The following is a 19712-nucleotide window of genomic DNA, read 5'->3' on the forward strand; positions in this document are numbered from 1 at the left end:
AACAGAATAATTAAAGTAGTTGAGGCCTCTGTGTGTGGCTTCTTGTCCCTGGTGATGTTTTGCATGTCCATATCTTCATATTTTACTGATTTTATTTTAATGCAGGAGGTTTGAGAGGAAGATGTGTATTAAGGGACATTAAATAAAGTCATGAGAACTTTTACCAGGGAAAAGGTTCTCCTCTGCTGGTATCATTTAGTTGCTAGAAAGTTATCTATTAACTAGACAGAGTTGACAAATTAGTTAACAACAGCAGTTCTTGTTTGCCCTCATCCAAGATGGCAGACAGAGCCTTCCCTCCTCCCCATGGTAACACAAAGCAGCATGACGTGTATCTAGGGAAGTGACGCAGGGCCAGAAGCGGAAGTAAGTGCATTAAACGGTGGGTGCTTCCTGCTGAGCCTGGTTTGGTCCCGGTGAGCTCGGCCGAGACTGGGGGAAGGGGGAGCCTGGCGCTGGTGCGGAGGGGCTGAGCAGGGACCCCCACCATGGCGGCCACGGAGAGCCAGCTGAGGAAGATGCTGAGCAAGGTGAGGGCTGAGCCCAGGACGGGGAGGAGGGGTGTTCGTGCAGAGGATCACTGTCTGTGTGTGTGTGTCTGTGTGTGTCTGTGTGTATGTCTGTGTGTACGTCTGTCTGTGTCTGTGTGTACAGAGGGACCCCCTCTTGTGTGTGTGTGTGTGTATGTGTGTGTGTGTGTGTGTGTGTGTCACTGTGTGTGTGTGTGTCACTGTGTGTCACTGTGTGTCACTGTGTGTCACTGTCACTGTGTGTGTGTGTGTGTCACTGTGTGTGTCACTGTGTGTGTCACTGTGTGTGTCACTGTGTGTGTGTGTGTATGCCACTGTGTGTGTGTGTGTGTGTGTGTGTGTGTCACTGTGTGTGTGTGTGTGTGTGTGTGTGTGTGTGTCACTGTGTGTGTGTGTGTGTGTGTGTGTGTGTGTGTGTGTGTGTGTGTGTGTCACTGTGTGTGTGTGTGTGTGTGTGTGTGTGTGTCACTGTGTGTGTGTGTCACTGTGTGTGTGTGTCACTGTGTGTCACTGTGTGTCACTGTGTGTCACTGTGTGTCACTGTGTGTGTGTGTGTGTCACTGTGTGTGTGTGTGTGTCACTGTGTGTGTGTGTGTGTGTGTGTCACTGTGTGTGTGTCACTGTGTGTGTGTGTGTCACTGTGTGTGTGTGTGTCACTGTGTGTGTGTGTGTCACTGTGTGTGTGTGTGTCACTGTGTGTGTGTGTGTGTGTGTCACTGTGTGTCACTGTGTGTGTGTCACTGTGTGTGTGTGTCACTGTGTGTGTGTGTGTCACTGTGTGTGTGTGTCACTGTGTGTGTGTGTGTGTGTCACTGTGTGTGTGTGTCACTGTGTGTGTGTGTGTGTGTGTGTGTGTGTCACTGTGTGTGTGTGTGTCGCTGTGTGTGTCGCTGTGTGTGTCTGTCACTGTGTGTGTCTGTCACTGTGTGTGTCTGTCACTGTGTGTGTCTGTCACTGTGTGTGTGTCACTGTGTGTGTGTGTGTGTGTGTCACTGTGTGTGTGTGTGTGTCACTGTGTGTGTGTGTGTGTGTCACTGTGTGTGTGTCACTGTGTGTGTGTGTGTCACTGTGTGTGTGTCACTGTCGCTGTGTGTGTCACTGTCGCTGTGTGTGTCACTGTCGCTGTGTGTGTCACTGTCGCTGTGTGTGTCACTGTCGCTGTGTGTGTCACTGTCGCTGTGTGTGTCGCTGTGTGTGTGTGTCTCTGTGTCTCTGATCAGTTCAGGGGGTCCCCTCTCAACCTCACCAGTGTGGTTTCTGTGTGAATAATATACACATACTCTGACTTCTTAACCTGTGAGGGATGACCCACTGGTACTGTCTTTGTGATGAATAGTTCTCATAAGTGTCTTGTATTGACCCTGAGTATATATTTGTAAATAGTGTTATCCCCGTTACGACGCCTCTCTTCTAATGTTCACAAACCTAATTTGGATAGCCTTTCCTCGCGAGTCAGACTTTCTATCCACTGTATTCATTTGGTGGCTTTCTGATATGTTTAATAACACGGAGTTCCCGGCAGCCAGTGGGAAGCAAACGTATTGTGGTTTGGGGATCCCTGTACACCTGACACACACAATATATAGCGTTGTTAATGAGCTGTGATGGTGCCTGTTAGGGCACTATTGCACAGAGGCCCTTTTTTAATTCTTGGCAGTTTTTCTGCGATTGTGCCCAGATCGGCACTATCACAGTGTAATGAATAAAACCCTCAGAGCGCAAGAAGTCCATCGTGTTTTAGAACTTCAGGTGTAACGACAATGGCAGTGATGTTACGCAGAGCAACAGCTGTCAAAATAATGCCGCAGAATACTGTCTGTCACACACTAAATAGCGTCCCAAGTGCCAGACTCATAGCGCGTCCTAGTGACTGACGTCTCGCAGGATGGCTGCGGCAGCGATGGTGGAAGAGAGAAAGAAATGGAAGGGATCAAATAAGCCAGACAGACGAGAGATTGAAGTGTTGGCAAAAGCAGAATGGATGGGAAGAGAAATGAATATCTGGGAGAGAATGTAGCTGAAAGGGGGAGAGAGAAATGAAATCATCAGAGCCGTGGGAATCGGGAGAAGGAAACAAAACACAGTTGTTAATTTGAAGTCTGCAGAACGTAGTGTATATGGAAGTGAAGTTGGATGTGAGATTTCTTGTCCTGTAATGACATTAAAATGATTTGGGCCTTTATAGAAACAAAATCAAACATTAATTTTTAACATTTTGAAATATTCTGAAACAGTTTGCAAATACAGAGTGAGTTTTACCGCCCTTCATTGTCATTATCCTGTTGCAGTTTCTCGCTGGTCCTACATCTGGTTGTTTTACCCATGGGGTGGAGCAAACAAAAAATGACCATTAATTCCTCAATTATCCTCTGTGTCCCTGCTCTTTCCTTCTGTAATTACAGAATTAGAGGCTAATAGTGTGCTGATAATCTAGGACTATAAACATAACCCTCTGAGTCACACTGCGTGTCACAGAGTACACAACACCGGTGCACGTGATAATGAGTCATAACGTTTTACTGATTTATTCATTTATAAAAATGTTTTACCAGGAAGTACAGTACTGTAATATATTGAGAGTTCTCTCGTTTTCAAGTATGTCCTGGACACAGGGTTATGAAAAGTACATGGTTGCATTAAATGAACAGTGGTAATGCATTCAATTTAATAATTTCATGGACAGTTGGAGATGGTCTGATTTTGGGCCTATGTAATAGTTACAGACCAGGTAATAATTGTGTTAGAAGAGGTAGGATAGGCCTGCAGTGTGTTGGTGTTAGGAAGTAACTGCTTGGAGAAGTGGTAAGAAGTTATCAATGAACGATCAATACTTCTTAGCCCAAGATTAAGTGACCCTTTTGTCAGAGGCCTTCAGACCGTCTCAGTGGAAGTATTCTGATGTATAAAAGTGCACAATAAACACTGTTTTGCACACATGTTGGGTAGGGTTTATAAACCGTATTGAGCAGCTATAAATATTAGGGTTCCCATTTCTCTGCCTTACTGCCGATCTTCCAAAGCTCGGTCTCTAGAGGATGTCATCTGGAGTCACCGAAATGGCAAGTGACATTGTGGCTGCTTCTTCACGTCTGCTGAATTTGTGGCGGCATTGGGGACGTGTGTGTGTGTGTGTGTGTGTGTGTGTGTGTGTGTGTTACTGTCTGTATATGTCTATCTAAAATCTCCATTCCATGCAAACATCCATCACTTGACTTCTGATTAAAGCTGCAGTTCAGTCAATATCCTGCATGTGTTTTTTTTTAATAAATCAGTTCTGTAGTAAACAGTTTTCTGTTTTAAAAAAACAACTTTGAAAGACCAATTTTCTTGTATTCTATTTTAACAGCCATTTGCTAAGGCACTGCCCCTTCATGTCCTGTCACAAGCCCTGGCACACCCCTTTGTCAGCCCTGCCCTCCCTCTAGCACATGTCAGTGCAGGAGTGCTCATGAATATTCATGAGCTTCCACTGAGAGACAGAAGCAGAAGAAAAACATATCCCTTCTTTAAAGATCTTGCCAAATTTCGCCTATCAATACATGGAGAACGAATTGACTGTCAGCTATGCCGTTCTTTAGGTAATTAGAGATTGCACACATGAAACTATTGAAGTAAAAAAAGTTAATTAGAAAAAAGACAAAAAAAAAGACTGAACTGCAGCTTTAAAGGGGCAGTCCCACCTAGTGCACGTTATGTAGTTGTTTTCCTTCACAATGTGTTGCAGTTATGTGGCTGTATATGGGTACTGGGTACCGTTATTCTGTTTCTGTTATTAAAGAACTAGCTGAGAGCCCCGGCGTTGCCCGGGATGTTTGTGGTGTGGGTGTGGCATTTGGGTGGGGAGTGGTCCACGCGGCCCATGTGCGGTGGTAGTGCTGCTGTGGCTGTACTGATGGTGATTGTATTGGTGTGCTGATTTGGGAGGGTTTGGTGCTGATGTGGGGGTGCGGATGTGGGTGTGCCGATGGGGGAGGTGCAAAGGTGGCGATGTGTGGGTGCTGATGGTGTTGATGGGGGCTGGGAATGGTGGGGAGCCGAGAATGCCAGTGTGCTGGGGGGGCATGGATACCGGTGTGCTGATGTGGTGGTGCTGGGGTGTGTGTGTGTATACACGTGTGTGTGTGTGTGTGTATACACGTGTGTGTGTGTATACACGTGTGTGTATACACGTGTGTGTATACACGTGTGTGTATACACGTGTGTGTGTGTGTATACACGTGTGTGTGTGTATACACATGTGTGTATACACGTGTGTGTATACACGTGTGTATACACGTGTGTGTGTGTGTGTATACACATGTGTGTATACACGTGTGTGTGTGTGTGTATACACGTGTGTGTGTGTATACACGTGTGTGTATACACGGTGTGTGTATACACGTGTGTGTGTATACATTGTGTGTGTGTATACGTGTGTGTGTATACACATGTGTGTATACACGTGTATACATGTTTGTGTGTGTGTATACATGTTTGTGTGTATACATTGTATGTGTGTGTGTGTGTGTGTGTGTGTGTGTGTGTGTGTACACATGTTTGAGTGTGTATACACATGTGGTGTGTGTATACGTGTGTGTGTATACATGTGTGTATACACATGTGTGTGTGTGTACACATGTGTGTGTGTACACATGTGTGTGTGTGTGTACACATGTGTGTGTACACATGTGTGTGTGTGTGTGTGTACACATGTGTGTGTGTGTACACATGTGTGTGTGTGTGTACACATGTGTGTGTGTGTGTGTACACATGTGTGTGTGTGTGTGTGTACACATGTGTGTGTGTGTGTGCACATGTGTGTGTGTGTACACATGTGTGTGTGTGTGTACACATGTGTGTGTGTGTGTGTGTACACATGTGTGTGTGTGTGTGTGTACACATGTGTGTGTGTGTGTGTGTACACATGTGTGTGTGTGTGTGTGTACACATGTGTGTGTGTGTACACATGTGTGTGTGTATACACATGTGTGTGTGTATACACGTGTGTGTATACACGTGTGTGTATACACGTGTGTGTGTGTGTGTGTATACATGTGTGTGTGTGTGTATACATGTGTGTGTGTGTGTATACATGTGTGTGTGTATACATGTGTGTGTGTGTGTGTATACATGTGTGTGTATACATGTGTGTGTGTGTATACATTATGTGTATGTATACCTGTGTGTATACGTGTGTGAGTGTATACGTGTGTGTGTGTATGTGTACATGTGTGTGTGTGTATGTCTCCACGTATGTGTTTGTATGTCTCATGTGTGTGTGTGTGTGTGTCTCCATGTGTGTGTGTACGTGTACATGTGTGTGAGTATACGTGTACATGTGTGTGTGTGTACGTTGTCTACGTGTACATGTGTGTGTGTGTGTGTGTGTGTGTACGTGTACGTGTACGTGTGTGTGTGTGTACGTGTCTACGTGTACATGTGTGTGTGCGTGTCTACGTGTACATGTGTGTGTGTCTACGTGTACGTGCGTGTGTGTCTACGTGCGTGTGTGTGTACGTGTGTATGTGTGTGTGTGTATACGTGTGTGTGTGTGTGTCTACGTCTGTGTGTGTGTGTGTGTGTCTACGTGTGTGTGTGTGTGTCTGTGTCCCTGTGTGTCCTTTGGCCCGTGACTCCGCCTAAGGGAAGGGGGGGGTGGGGGGGGGGTGGTGGGGGTGGGGGGGGAGGTGGTGGGAAGGAGGGGGGTGGGGGGGAAGGGGGAGGTGGGGGGGGAGGTGGTGGGAAGGGGGGGGTGGGGGGGAGGTGGTGGGAAAGGGGGGGGGAGGTGGTGGGAAGGGGGGGGTGCGGGGGAGGTGGTGGGAAGGGGGGGGAGGTGGTGGGAAGGGGGGGGGTGGGGGGAGGTGGTGGGAAGGGGGGGAGGTGGTGGGGAGTTGGGAAGGGGGTGGGGGAGGTGGGAAGGGGGGGTGGAGGTGGGTGAGAGGTTGTAAGGGGGGAGTGAAGGGAAGGTGAAGGTTGGGGGTGGAGGGGAGGTGAAGGGGGGGGTGGAGGGGAGGTGAAGGGGGGGGTGGAGGGGAGGTGAAGGGGGGGGGTGGAGGGGAGGTGAAGGGGGGGGGGGTGGAGGGGAGGTGGAGGGGAGGTGAAGGGGGGGTGGAGGGGAGGTGAAGGGAGGTGAAGGGGGTGGAGGGGAGGTGAAGGGGGGGTGGAGTGGAGGTGAAGGGGAGGTGAAGGGGGGGGGGTGGAGGGGAGGTGAAGGGGGGTGGAGGGGAGGTGAGGGGGGGGGTGGAGGGAGGTGAAGGGGGGGTGGAGGGGAGGTGGGGGGGGGTGAAGGGGGGGTGAAGGTGAAGGGGGGGTGAAGGGGAGGTGGGGGGGGGGTGAAGGGGAGGTCGGGGGGGGTGAAGGGGAGGTGGGGGGGGGGGTAAAGGGGAGGTGGGGGAGGGGGTGGGGGGGTGAAGGGGAGGTGGGGGGGGGTGAAGGGGAGGTGGGGGGGGGTGAAGGGGAGGTGGGGGGTGAAGGGGAGGTGGGGGGGGGTGAAGGGGAGGTGGGGGGGGGAGAAGGGGAGGTGAAGGGGGGTGGAGGGGAGGTGGAGGGGAGGTGGAGGGGAGGTGAAGGGGGGGTGGAGGGGAGGTGAAGGGGGGGTGGCGGGGAGGTGAAGGGGGGGTGGCGGGGAGGTGAAGGGGGGGTGGAGGGAGGTGAGGGGTGGGTGAGGGGAGGTGAAGGGGGGTGAGGGGAGGTGAGGGGAGGTGAAGGGGGGTGTGGGGAGGTGTGTACATGTGTACACACACACACACATGTGTACACACACACATGTGTACACACACACACATGTGTATACACACATGTATACACACACACGTATACACACACACATGTGTATACACACACAAACATGTGTACACACACACACACACACACACACACACATACAATGTATACACACAAACATGTATACACACACACAAACATGTATACACGTGTATACACACGTGTATACACACACACGTATACACACACACAATGTATACACACACACGTGTATACACACACACGTGTATACACACACGTGTATACACACACACACGTGTATACACACACACACACGTGTATACACACATGTGTATAAACACACACACACGTGTATACACGCGTGTATACACACACACACGTGTATACACACATGTGTATACACACACACACGTGTATACACACACACACACGTGTATACACACACGTGTATACACACACGTGTATACACACAGACACGTGTATACACACACACACGTGTATACACACACACACACACGTGTATACACACACACACCCCAGCACCACCACATCAGCACACCGGTATCCCATGCCCCCCCAGCACACTGGCATTCTCGGCTCCCCACCATTCCCAGCCCCCATCAACACCATCAGCACCCACACATCGCCACCTTTGCACCTCCCCCATCGGCACACCCACATCCGCACCCCCACATCAGCACCAAACCCTCCCAAATCAGCACACCAATACAATCACCATCAGTACAGCCACAGCAGCACTACCACCGCACATGGGCCGCGTGGACCACTCCCCACCCAAATGCCACACCCACACCACAAACATCCCGGGCAACGCCGGGGCTCTCAGCTAGTATAGTATAAGATGGAAGTGTTTTCTTTTTCACAGGGTAGGCTGAATGGGGGAGGGTAGGCTGAATGGGGGAGGGTAGGCTTCTCTTACCTTTTCCCATGCTCTCCCTATCTTAATAGCAACCAAGAGTACTGGGAGGGGAAAAGCCGGGGGAGGGGGGGGGGGCTGTGTACAATCCGACTCACAGGAAAGGGAGACACTAATCGAAGTCTCATATGCCCCAGATTTCTGTTCCCCATGCTTACTAACTAACTTTCAAATACTCATTTAAAAATAATTATATGTGTAGAATTGTACTAACTCGGCATCACCACCAGGACTACCCGTTAACTGTTTTATTCTTAATGAGGGGGCCAGGTATGGTTTCGTTATGGCCCTAACAGGGGCTGTACTTCGTGCGACGTCCCTTCGCATGACGCTTTCCCTGCAGCCTAACTTTGCGTGTTACACAGGAGGTTTGTGGGCCCCCAATGGTAAATGCGGTCTCTTTTGCTCTTTGTTTTTCAGTACAAGTACAGAGATCTGACAGTGCGTGAAATCATGAATGTCATTAGTCTCTACAGAGACCTGAAACCTATCATGGACGCATACGGTGGGTACATTTGTGAATGTGATACTGCAAAGTGTGTGTGTGTGTGTGTGTGTGTGTGTGTGTGTGTGTGTGTGTGTGTGTGTGTGTGTGTGTGTGTGTGTTTTTTTTTCAGGTGTAGCGGCCTTCATTGTCCCATCTGGTGGGATTCTCTGCACCAACACTGCCACTGAGTCCTATGGAAAGTCTGACATTCTTAGTTACACCGAGTTATGTTCTGTTCTCTGTGGGAATTATGTTGTGCTATATCTGTATATACCAGTGTTTTTTCAACAGGGGTTCCTAGGGACCCTTGGGTTCCCCAGGCATCCCTACAGGGTTCCCCAGGCATCCTTAAAGTGTTCCCTGCCATTTTCAGGTGGTTTAAAAATTGTACAAAATACAGGAGAATTTACAATGCATCTGATCTCAGCTAACATTTAGATTGTAAGCTCCTCAGGGGAGGGATGCCTTTTCTTAATGTTACTTTTTATGTCTGAAGCAGTTATTCCCATTGTGTTATCATGTCACGTGTATTTCTGCTGTGAAATGCTATAGGAATAAAGACATACATATATTCGAGAGGGTTGGGGTTCCTTACAATGCATCTAATCTTAGACACATATATTAGAGAGGGTTGTGGTTCCTTACAATGCATCTGATCTCAGGCGCGCTATTAGAGAGGGTTGTGGTTCCTTACAATGTATCTGATCTCAGACACGCTATTAGAGAGGGTTGGGGTTCCTTACAATGCATCTGATCTCAGACGCGCTATTAGAGAGGGTTGGGGTTCCTTACAATGCATCTAATCTCAGACACGCTATTAGAGAGGGTTGGGGTTCCTTACAATGCATCTGATCTAAGACGCGCTATTAGAGAGGTTTGGGGTTCCTTACAATGCATCTGATCTCAGACGCGCTATTAGAGAGGGTTGGGGTTCCTTACAATGCATCTAATCTCAGACACACTATTAGAGAGGGTTGGGGTTCCTTACAATGCATCTGATCTCAGACGCGCTATTAGAGAGGATTGGGGTTGCTCAGAATTTCACAATATGATGAATGATTATAATTACAAAAATATTCAAACACTGGTATATACATTTCTCCAGCATGTTCCTGCTATGATGCTGCTTAGCATGCATGTTTTCAGTACTCCCTTTTCTCACAGAGATGTCAGTCATTGTATTGAAAGGTTATTGTTCTAACCAGTGTAGTCCGTAGATTGGGACACCCACCTGTTACTATTCTTTAAAGCAGCTATCGGTTCTGGTAGATTTTTAGGTGAGGGCAAGGTGGGTTTAATTACATGAACCAAGGTGACCCCTGGAACTCGGGCCCGGTCCCAGAGATATTTATTTTATTGGAGCAGGGAGATGACCTTGCAACTTTCTATTGGGTTGTAGGTTCTTTTTTCTGTGTGCTATACACTGACACAAAATTGAAATGCCTCATTGGTCCACAGAGGCTGGGAACCACAGATCCACTCTGGGGAACCTTCATGGTTCACGCAATTATAATAAAAGGCAATCCCCAGTTTGGAGGGGATTGATGCCTTAAACCGGAAGGGTTCTGTATTTTGGGGTCTGCTAGTGTAAGACGTCTACACGTCGTCTTTCATTGGCCCTTGTTCACTAAAGGTTGCTTAGCTTTAGCACATCTTCACTATTATTCATTTGAAGCGGAGTTAGGGCGTGCAAAAGCGTAGCACCCTAGTGAATCTGGGCCATTGACGATCTATGAATGTCACAAATGTTTAGTTTAAGAATGGTTTTCGGATCTTTGTATTTAGCTATAGCACACCATGATGGTGCATTACTGCAACCCGATCCATAAATGCTTGTACTGAAAGCTCGGGGCACTATTAAACCATCTTACATTTCTGCAGTAAACCGTTCGGGGGGAAGTCGAGGATAAAAGTACTTAACCCCTTTGATTTCTGTGAGGTTTAAGTCCTGGAAAACAATGCCCGCCTTGTTCATGTAACTGCTTAATAAGTCTTCCCATAGCGCATCGCTTCCATCTGGAAGCCGCTTACAATTAGCTGTTGTCTGCATAGGAGCGTTGTGCCAATGCATTTGCCCAAGGAAAAGCAATGGTCTGCAATCCAGAGGGCTTGATATAAATGTGAGAGATTATTGTGTGATCAACGTTTCGGTCCCTACGTGCAACGTTGTCATCTTCACAAAGGTCCAGGTACGGCCCAAACGTTAATCCCGTAATAAACTCTCACGTTTATACCCAGTCCTCTGGGGTGCCGACTATTGCCCTTCCTGTCCGAACACCGCGTTTTCTGGAGGTCCATCGGGCAGATTACAGCGTATGCAAGTGCTACTTTTGAATTTATCAATGCATATACCCAAGCCATGTTCAGTGTAACTCTTCCAGGGGGTCCCCATACAGCCTGTTTCCTTGTATTAGATGATGCTGAAGTGAAGCACAACTTTTGAGATATGTTAGTAGCCCGGCAGAGTCTTGTTCTCAGGCGATTTCCTTTGTTCTCCTGTAGTCTTTGGCTCAAAAGTGCAGTTCTTCCCTATTCTGATGTGTTTGTTACACCAGCGGTTCCTCAAGAACCCGCAACAGGCCTGGATTTAAGGATATCTGTGCTTCAGCACAACTGGTTATGCAAAAAGACTGAGCCACCACCTGTGCTGAAGCAGGGATACCCTTAAATCCTGGTCTGTTGGGGGTACTTGAGGACTGGACTTTAAAACTGCTGAGTTATACCTCTTGAGGCAGATTACCCACCACCCACTCTGCTTACAGTAACATACACACATAAACGTCACCTTTTTAGTGTACGATACCATTTTGCTGCTGGTTATTATTTTTATTTTTTAATCTCTATTTTGTTCTGTTGAATTGTGGAGATATTGGCTGCTGAAAATGTGCCTCCCTGGGAGGTTAAAATGAGCCGCGGTTATTTTGTAATATACAGGTTAAATTCCAAAGTGCGGGAAACAGTTTCAGGCGAGGAGAGTCCGGCGTGTGCAGCCAACACAACATAAACAAATAAACTCTTCAAAGTGCCGGTCTCCTCTAAGAGACTCAAAGCGGGGGTCGACTCGGTCAGGGACCTGAAACGTTGTTTCTCCTCTGTTCTTGGCCGTCACATTAAATGGAGAACTTCATTATGAACGTGTGAGTAGAGATCTACTTTGTTTCTCTGTCCCAGAGGAGACCGGCAGGTTGTAATATACAGGTTGCCATGGTAACAGCGGATAGCAGTAAAATATTAACGTGAAATAAAATTATTATGATTCTTCATTGGAGTCAAAACTAAAACTTTGTATTTTATTTAGAAATTGATCATTTTTTTTAGTGGGTATATTTTAATAACGCGGGTTAGATTCTCCCATGGCAAATCTGATTTACAGAATGAAAATTGGTGAGTTCATCAATATAAAGGAAAATTAATCCGTGATTCATAAAGGGCGGTTACCCAGGACCAGAAAGTAATCGTGTCCCCTGTGTCCCTTCTGCGTGAGACGCAAACAAAATCTCTCTTTGGAAATGTGTTATAGTCGGAGGTAAATGGCTGTTGGGTCCCTTATGAAATTCAAGACTGCTCTTAAAACAATGCGTAATTGTGTAGCGATTTATTTATTTCCTTTTTTTTTCAATTCCACTGTCCTTCACGTGTATTTAATAATAGCATGTTCTTGTATAGCGCTGCTAGTTTTACCTAGCGCTTTAGAGACATTTTGCAGACAGTCCCTGCCCCGTGGAGCTTACAATCTAATACGGTCATTCATGCTGCCTCGCCTCGATTACTGATCAGAATGTGATCCATCTCATTGCAAAACATGTCAATGAGCTCCTCTCTAATTCCTGCTGTGGACACTCCCAAATATTAGAGACAACCATTGCAAATGATCTTGATAAATGAATGTGAAGTTTAAAGTAGCTTTTCAAAAAAAACTTTGTAGTATTTATTCACTGCTAATACGTGTGTGTGTGTGTCCGCATCTGCAAAACACTAGGTACAATATCTCAGCAGAGGGGTAGATGGTGTAAGGTAAAGGTAGATATTAGAAGCCACTCATGATCACCATGGTGATCAAAATACCGGCACAGCGCACAGGGAGTAGAAGAAAAAGCTGTTTGTTCAGTCCATCATGCGGACATATTCTGACTTTTCCAACGTGTGTGTGTGTGTGTGTGTGTGTGTGTGTGTGTTATACAGATGCAGCAGTTTTATTTTACATACTGATAACGCAGAATATCAATTTCCATAGGATTGAATGGCAGGGGTAACGCAGAATATCCCGCTATAACGTACCAGCGAGAGCAATAACCCTGGCTAATGTATATCTGCATTTGTGCGCTTCGATACAAATGGACACACAGAATAAAATCCCTTTCAGCACCACAGAAACCCATAAAAATACGCATTGGGATATGTTGTTTTAACTCTGTGTTTCGATCTCCTGCTTTGTAGAACCATCAATATAAATGTACAGTTTCTCATTTCTCTTATAAGACCACCGCTTGTTTGTGTTCCCTCTCAGTTTTTAATGATGGGAGCTCCAGGGAGCTGCTGAGTCTCACGGGGACTATTCCTGTGCCCTATAAGGGTAAGTGCCCACCTCTAGGAAACAGCATTTATCGGTCAGAAATAGATTCAAGCAGGGTTAGGAAGAAAAACCGGCTAATACCGTGATGTTACCAAACCATGGTTATATTTACCCCATCCGTGTGGTAAATCACCCACAATGCCTTGATGGGCAAGTGGGCTGGGGAGGTCATGGAGATAGATAAGGGAACAGTACTGGAAATACATTTTTGTAATAATTAGCCCCCTTTTTTCCTATGTAGTGGAAAATCTTCCTCTTGCACAGGAAGATGTCCACTTCCTTCAGATAGAACAACAAAATGCAATGGATTTCTATTCGATGTGATGTGTGGACATGTTCCCTGTGTAATGTATCTTTTATTTTCATGTAGGTAACACATACAATATCCCGATCTGCCTCTGGCTGCTCGACACGTACCCATATAATCCCCCAATCTGTTTTGTTAAACCTACCAGTACAATGACCATTAAGACTGGAAAACACGTTGATGCTAATGGCAAGATCTATCTCCCTTACCTTCATGAATGGAAGCATGTAAGTAGGACTGTGTGTGTACCGCTGCTCGCCCCAAAAGGCTTATTCTAGACCTGCTGAAGTGGCAGATCAGGGAACTGTGACTGAAAATGGGTCTCATCGGCGGATATAGAATAAGTCTCCACGTGTTTGCTATTTACCGCTGAGCGCCAGGCAGCCATTGTTGACTAGTACAACACTCAAGGCTGTTTAAGTCCTTGTTTTTATGGGTATTTCCCGTTTCAGATTTCATGTTGAAATGTTGGGCTTTTTTGTTTATAAATCTGGATATTTTTTTTAACATTGTGGACCCGTTCTTTTTATTTTTTGCTCAGAAGCGCGTTTATAAAATAGTCTGTATTGCAAATAATGTTGATTATTTGTTTTCCCTCACATCTGTATTACTTGGGCTACACGTCAGCTGACAGCCTAACTAACATCAGTGTGTTCTTGAAATTCAATGTGGCAGCACAAATTCCCTGAATTAGAACCTGCTAGAGCCGCATGGGAAAGTAGTGCGAATAGCATGAAGGACAGAGCGATGGTGTGATACAGCAGCAGCTGAGCAATCCCTTCCATCCAATCTTTCCTATTGTTCCCCAACTTCATAGCCTCCGTCGGATTTGCTGGGATTGATTCAGATTCTGGTTGTGGTTTTTGGAGAGGAGCCTCCGGTCTTCTCCCGTTCCGCTGCCCCAGCGCCTTATCCCATGTACAACGCGGCAGGACCCCCGAACGGTAAATGACCATCTTCTCTCAACCATGAAATAGGCCAAGAGCTGCACACCACTCCTTGTGTGTCAGCTTGCACCCCACTTCATCCTGTGCAAATCGTATTTGTGAGACACTGTTGTATCTTGTGTTGTGTTCAGCTGTACTTTGATTTTATGCATGTGTATGGAATTCTGTCTCGAGTTTTTTTTTGTTTTCACGAACATCACTGATATGTGAAGGACCTACCTGTGAGCCTCCACCCACCACTTTTGTAGCTCTATAAAAATGAGATAATTATATGTAGAATGATTTGTCCTATCCTTAGGAAGACTGTTGCCCTGTCATGGCCATGGGTGCCGTTCCACATTTTTTGCAGTGTTTCCCTTGGACCCTGGTGAAGCGATAAGATTGAGAGCACAGAAGTCCATGTTGCAAATGTGACTATCCTTTACGGATCTCACCTGGTCTACCTAAATTGTCTTTATTTCAGTTCTCACTGAACTGGATATGTTTCAACGTGCGGCTGCAAAACTAAGCCACAGTAGTCCTATACTTGCAGCTTCTAGCGTTCCGTCTCATGGGAAATCAAGATGACGGACGCAGAGGCTTTTTGTTCCCAGACACTTAAGTCCGGAGGTGGCATGATCAGCCGCGTTCCCCTAATTTGAATTTGTGATTAATGCCCCAGCACACAACTTGGTTGGGTGTGTTGTTTTAGCCTTAGGAATGTGCATGTGAAGTGATACAATTATACCATTGTTCTAACACTTTGGACTAACGTTGGTACTGAAGGTGTAATCGCACTGCATCTCTAATGGACTGTGTTATCACATTTTTGTGTCTACTTTTACGTCACTCCAAACATTCACTCTGACTTTTGAACATCTGAAAGATACCAGCCCGAGTGGTCTTGGGATAATCCTGTTTATAACCGTCCCGATGATGAGACTGCAGGTCACCCCATGGAAGTACATACTTGGGGAGGAGTCATATTGCTTTCCACTTCATGTTTCTAGTAGAGATAGCTGTCGTCGTCTTGTCTGAAGTGCTTGATCGTTTTATACTGCTGCTAACCATCACGATGTATTTGTTCTTTAGCTTCCTACATGCCAGGGATGCCACCTGGAATGCCGCCCTACCCACCAGCAAACCATCCATCTAATCCCAGGTACTGCAAATGGTTTGGGATGAACATACCATATGTCATCAAATAGGGAGCACACGAGAAAAAGCCACAAAAGCAAAGCTTGCACGGGTTCCTAAAATTTCCACGATTGGGTTTTTCTAGATGATTAAAAAGCTTTATTCGGCTCCAACGCTGGCATTACATTAGTGTCCTTGGTTCAGAAATACATATAGCTGATATTTCCTATTTTTGTCGTTGTGCTTTTTTCAGTTTGGCTCTTTTTTGATCAAAATGTACGAAGGTATTTAATGTGACTTTCACCCATGAAATGAATGTTTTACGTAGTAAATATGGTGCTAAATGCTTAAATACACTCTGTAGAAACAAAGTAACAATTCAAGTCCAGTTTTCAAATGGAGCAAAAACTCCCTTTGCTTAAGTATACACCAAACAATTGCAAGAACTAACAAAGTTTCAGGCACGGCCCTTCTGATAATTACATTACCCAAAAGGTACTTATGCTTCTCTGGTGTCCCTGTTATAGAAGTATAAGAAGTATCACACACTCTCTTCACAGTGTCATTGGTAAGACCACTTGGCTTTTAACGATAGTACTGAACATTCACTTCCTGTTTGTTATAGTGGCTACCCTGGCTATTCGTATCCATCTGGTGCTCAGTACCCACCAACATCAGGCAATCAGATCTTCCCTCAGCCCACCGTCCCTCAGAACCCGGTCACTAATTCTGGTGAGTATCTGCAGCAGCAGCATTGTGATGTATCGCTGGTATCCAGCGTCTCCTGAAACGTTATCAGGATCAATGCGGGCCTAGGAGAGGGTGCTAAGCTCAAACACTGCTCCGCTCATTCATATGAATGGGATTAAAGACTTGTTAAAGCTTGGTACCCTTCAGGGGATCTGGGCCTATATTCAAAGTATTGCTTAGTGATCTGTGTGGACAGGACTACAGCTCCTAGTGCAATTGGGAACCCCTAATCTTGTCCAAGTTTGGGTTTCACAGTTCTTAATAGGTTGCAATCATCTGTTGTAAGGGGAGCCAGCCACTAGACCATGTTAGATGGGAACACTGTGTTAGTTACGTCTTCAGTTTTATTTCTTAGAAGAGCGAGCAGAATAACGGTCATAACACTTCTGTATTGGTGAAGCAAGAGAACAATTTTACACAGACTTGCAGAGCTGTTTTGTAGGATGAGACTTTTTCCCTCTTCGGTGCAGGTGTAGGCTACCAATAGATGGTGCTACACCCTAAAGTAGCGCTGAGTACTGCGAGACATGGAAGCTTAAGGGTGGGTGGGGGGGGGGGGGGTGCTGAGAGAGAAGACTGTGTGTTTGTCAGTGTGGAAGAAACCCGGAGAGGTTTGTAACCAGACTGCTATGAAGAACGCTAAGAAATATGGGGAAATGAGATGGATATTGGAATCCTACACCCAGTGAAAACACTGGGCCAAGAACATAACCCGCCGGCAGGGGGCTTCTGTTTTCTGTGTGCCCGGGACTGGTGGGGGTAGCGAGGATCCGCTTGCCAGTGACCTGCAGCTGGCAAAGTGAATAGTCTGATAAGAGAGCTAGGTCTTGTTTTATGATTTGTTTGTTCCTTTAAGCAGCGGTACTTCACTAGCTTTGGTGCCCATGTTTTTATCTGTAATGGCTCTATGCCACCGGCAGTGACATGCTGCAGCTGATCTGTAACATTATATTACCAAGTATAACACATTATTGTTACAGCTCCCAGAGTAATAGACAGTCGGCTGTTTGGAACGCAGCAACAGATCTGTTTGTGATACTTTTTTGCTAAAGGACAGAGCTCAAAAAAGGTGCGTGCGTGTCAGAGCCTGTTTCAGAAGAGGAAGTGGATGTGACTTCCTAAATAATAACCAAAGGATAATCAGCACCTTAAAAAAACAAATCTTTAAAAATGGCATTGAGTTTAAAAAGAATAAAATCGCAGATAGTATTATATAATGCTATAGAACGAATTTATTTTTTTATTTTTTTTAAAGGGATTTTTCATGTTTTGCTGCTTTAAAGGGCCAGTTACCAATTTGTGTTGGCTAATTGGCGGAGATGAATGCTTGCATTTTCGGGTGAATCACACACTAGGAGTTTAGTACAAGTCTTTAGAACTTGGATAACAGGAGCACGGGAAGACTGTTCTATACAATAGTGTGTGTTTTACCAGGAAATTATACATAGTAACGTCTCGTTTTCATGTATGTCCTGGGCACAGTTATGACAGTACAAGCTTACATGAAATGAGCAGGCTTATACATTATATGGACAGTTACAGGTAATATTACGGGAATTGTGACAGAGCATCGCTAACATCAGCAAACGGCTGCCGACTTTGTGGGGGCTCCTGTGTTCTCATATCAAAGAATTCCGGGGGTTGAAGTGATAGCAGCTGGAAGAAAACACCTCCCCCTCCCACCCCCCAACAAAAAATGCAAGGAGGTGACGGTGATGAAATCCAGGTTCTTCGAGCTGCCTGTCCTTTATGAAATTAACCCTGTCCACGCCAGCTTAGCGGACAGGAGCAGTGAAGGGGAAGCATGGCAGGCAGACTGGTTGGGGAGCTGCCCTTGAAGCGACTCCAGTGCTCTCACATCTCGGATAATGCACAGAGAGCACTTACTTACGCTCTCATATCCACACTGGTGCCCTCACTGCGCCCACCTGCGCTGCCAGCGCCGACCCACATAGAAAGCGGGTGACAAAGGGTTCTCAAAGCCTGCCGTGTGAGATAAATGTGTATATAATTGTTTTATTTAACTACATTTTATTCATCAATAGATCAAGTGGGCTGAGTCTTCTCTGTGTGCAGTTCGTTGTGGGAAGCTTACTGTATAAATGAAACGGATACGTGCACAGCATTTATATTATTAGCTCTTTGTGGAGTATGTATGTAACGTGGCGAACGTTTGTGAACCCCTTAGGATTTTCACATATTTTAAACCTAAAATGTTATCAGATCTTAATGTAAGTCCTAATACTAGATAAAGATAACCTGATCAAACAAATGACACACAAACATGATACTTTTTTCATGTTTTATTTATCCACAAATGATTCAACATTCAATATCCACGTATACAAAAAGTATGTGACCCTTTAGATTCAGTACCTGGCGGCGCCCCCTTTAGATTCGGTACCTGGTGGCGCCCCTTTTAGATTCAGTACCTGGTGGCGCCCCCTTTAGGTTCAGTACCTGGCGGCGCCCCCTTTAGGTTCAGTACCTGGCGGAGCCCCCTTTAGATTCAGTACCTGGCGGCGCCCCCTTTAGATTCAGTACCTGGTGGCGCCCCCTTTAGATTCAGTACCTGGTGGCGCCCCCTTTAGGTTCAGTACCTGGTGGCGCCCCCATTAGGTTCAGTACCTGGCGGCGCCCCCTTTAGATTCAGCACCTGGCGGCGCCCCCTTTAGGTTCAGTACCTGGCGGCGCCCCCATTAGATTCAGTACCTGGCGGCGCCCCCTTTAGATTCAGTACCTGGCGGCGCCCCCTTTAGGTTCAGTACCTGGCGGCGCCCCCATTAGATTCAGTACCTGGCGGCGCCCCCTTTAGATTCAGTACCTGGCGGCGCCCCCTTTAGATTCAGTACCTGGCGGCGCCCCCTTTAGATTCAGTACCTGGCGGCGCCCCCTTTAGATTCAGTACCTGGCGGCGCCCCCTTTAGTTTCAGTACCTGGCGGCGCCCCCTTTAGGTTCAGTACCTGGTGGCGCCCCCTTTAGATTCAGTACCTGGTGGCGCCCCCTTTAGGTTCAGTACCTGGCGGCGCCCCCTTTAGGTTCAGTACCTGGCGGCGCCCCCTTTAGGTTCAGTACCTGGCGGCGCCCCCTTTAGATTCAGTACCTGGCGGCGCCCCCTTTAGGTTCAGTACCTGGCGGCGCCCCCTTTAGGTTCAGTACCTGGCGGCGCCCCCTTTAGGTTCAGTACCTGGCGGCGCCCCCTTTAGGTTCAGTACCTGGCGGCGCCCCTTGAGCAGCAATGACTTCAGCTAAGCGTTTCCTGTAACTGCTGATCAGTCTCACAGCGGGTTTGAGGCCCATCCCACCTTACAGAACTGCTTCAGCTCAGTGACATTTGAGGG

The 19712-nt window shown here is 46.6% G+C and overlaps 1 protein-coding gene across 1 annotated transcript in view; it reads left to right on the top strand.

The window, feature by feature from the left end:
- Window positions 1-352: 352 nt before the first annotated feature.
- Window positions 353-19712, top strand: part of TSG101 (tumor susceptibility 101) — a 30559-nt gene continuing 11199 nt past the window's right edge. Inside the window, exons 1-7 of the mRNA XM_075567677.1 lie at window positions 353-530; window positions 8611-8695; window positions 13185-13250; window positions 13621-13784; window positions 14375-14501; window positions 15576-15645; window positions 16246-16352. Of these exons, the coding sequence (XP_075423792.1) occupies window positions 489-530; window positions 8611-8695; window positions 13185-13250; window positions 13621-13784; window positions 14375-14501; window positions 15576-15645; window positions 16246-16352 (661 nt within the window). The 5' untranslated portion in view covers window positions 353-488. The remainder of the gene's footprint in view (window positions 531-8610; window positions 8696-13184; window positions 13251-13620; window positions 13785-14374; window positions 14502-15575; window positions 15646-16245; window positions 16353-19712) is intronic.

This window comes from Ascaphus truei, chromosome 12 (assembly GCF_040206685.1).
Source record: "Ascaphus truei isolate aAscTru1 chromosome 12, aAscTru1.hap1, whole genome shotgun sequence".
Classification (NCBI taxonomy): domain Eukaryota; kingdom Metazoa; phylum Chordata; class Amphibia; order Anura; family Ascaphidae; genus Ascaphus; species Ascaphus truei.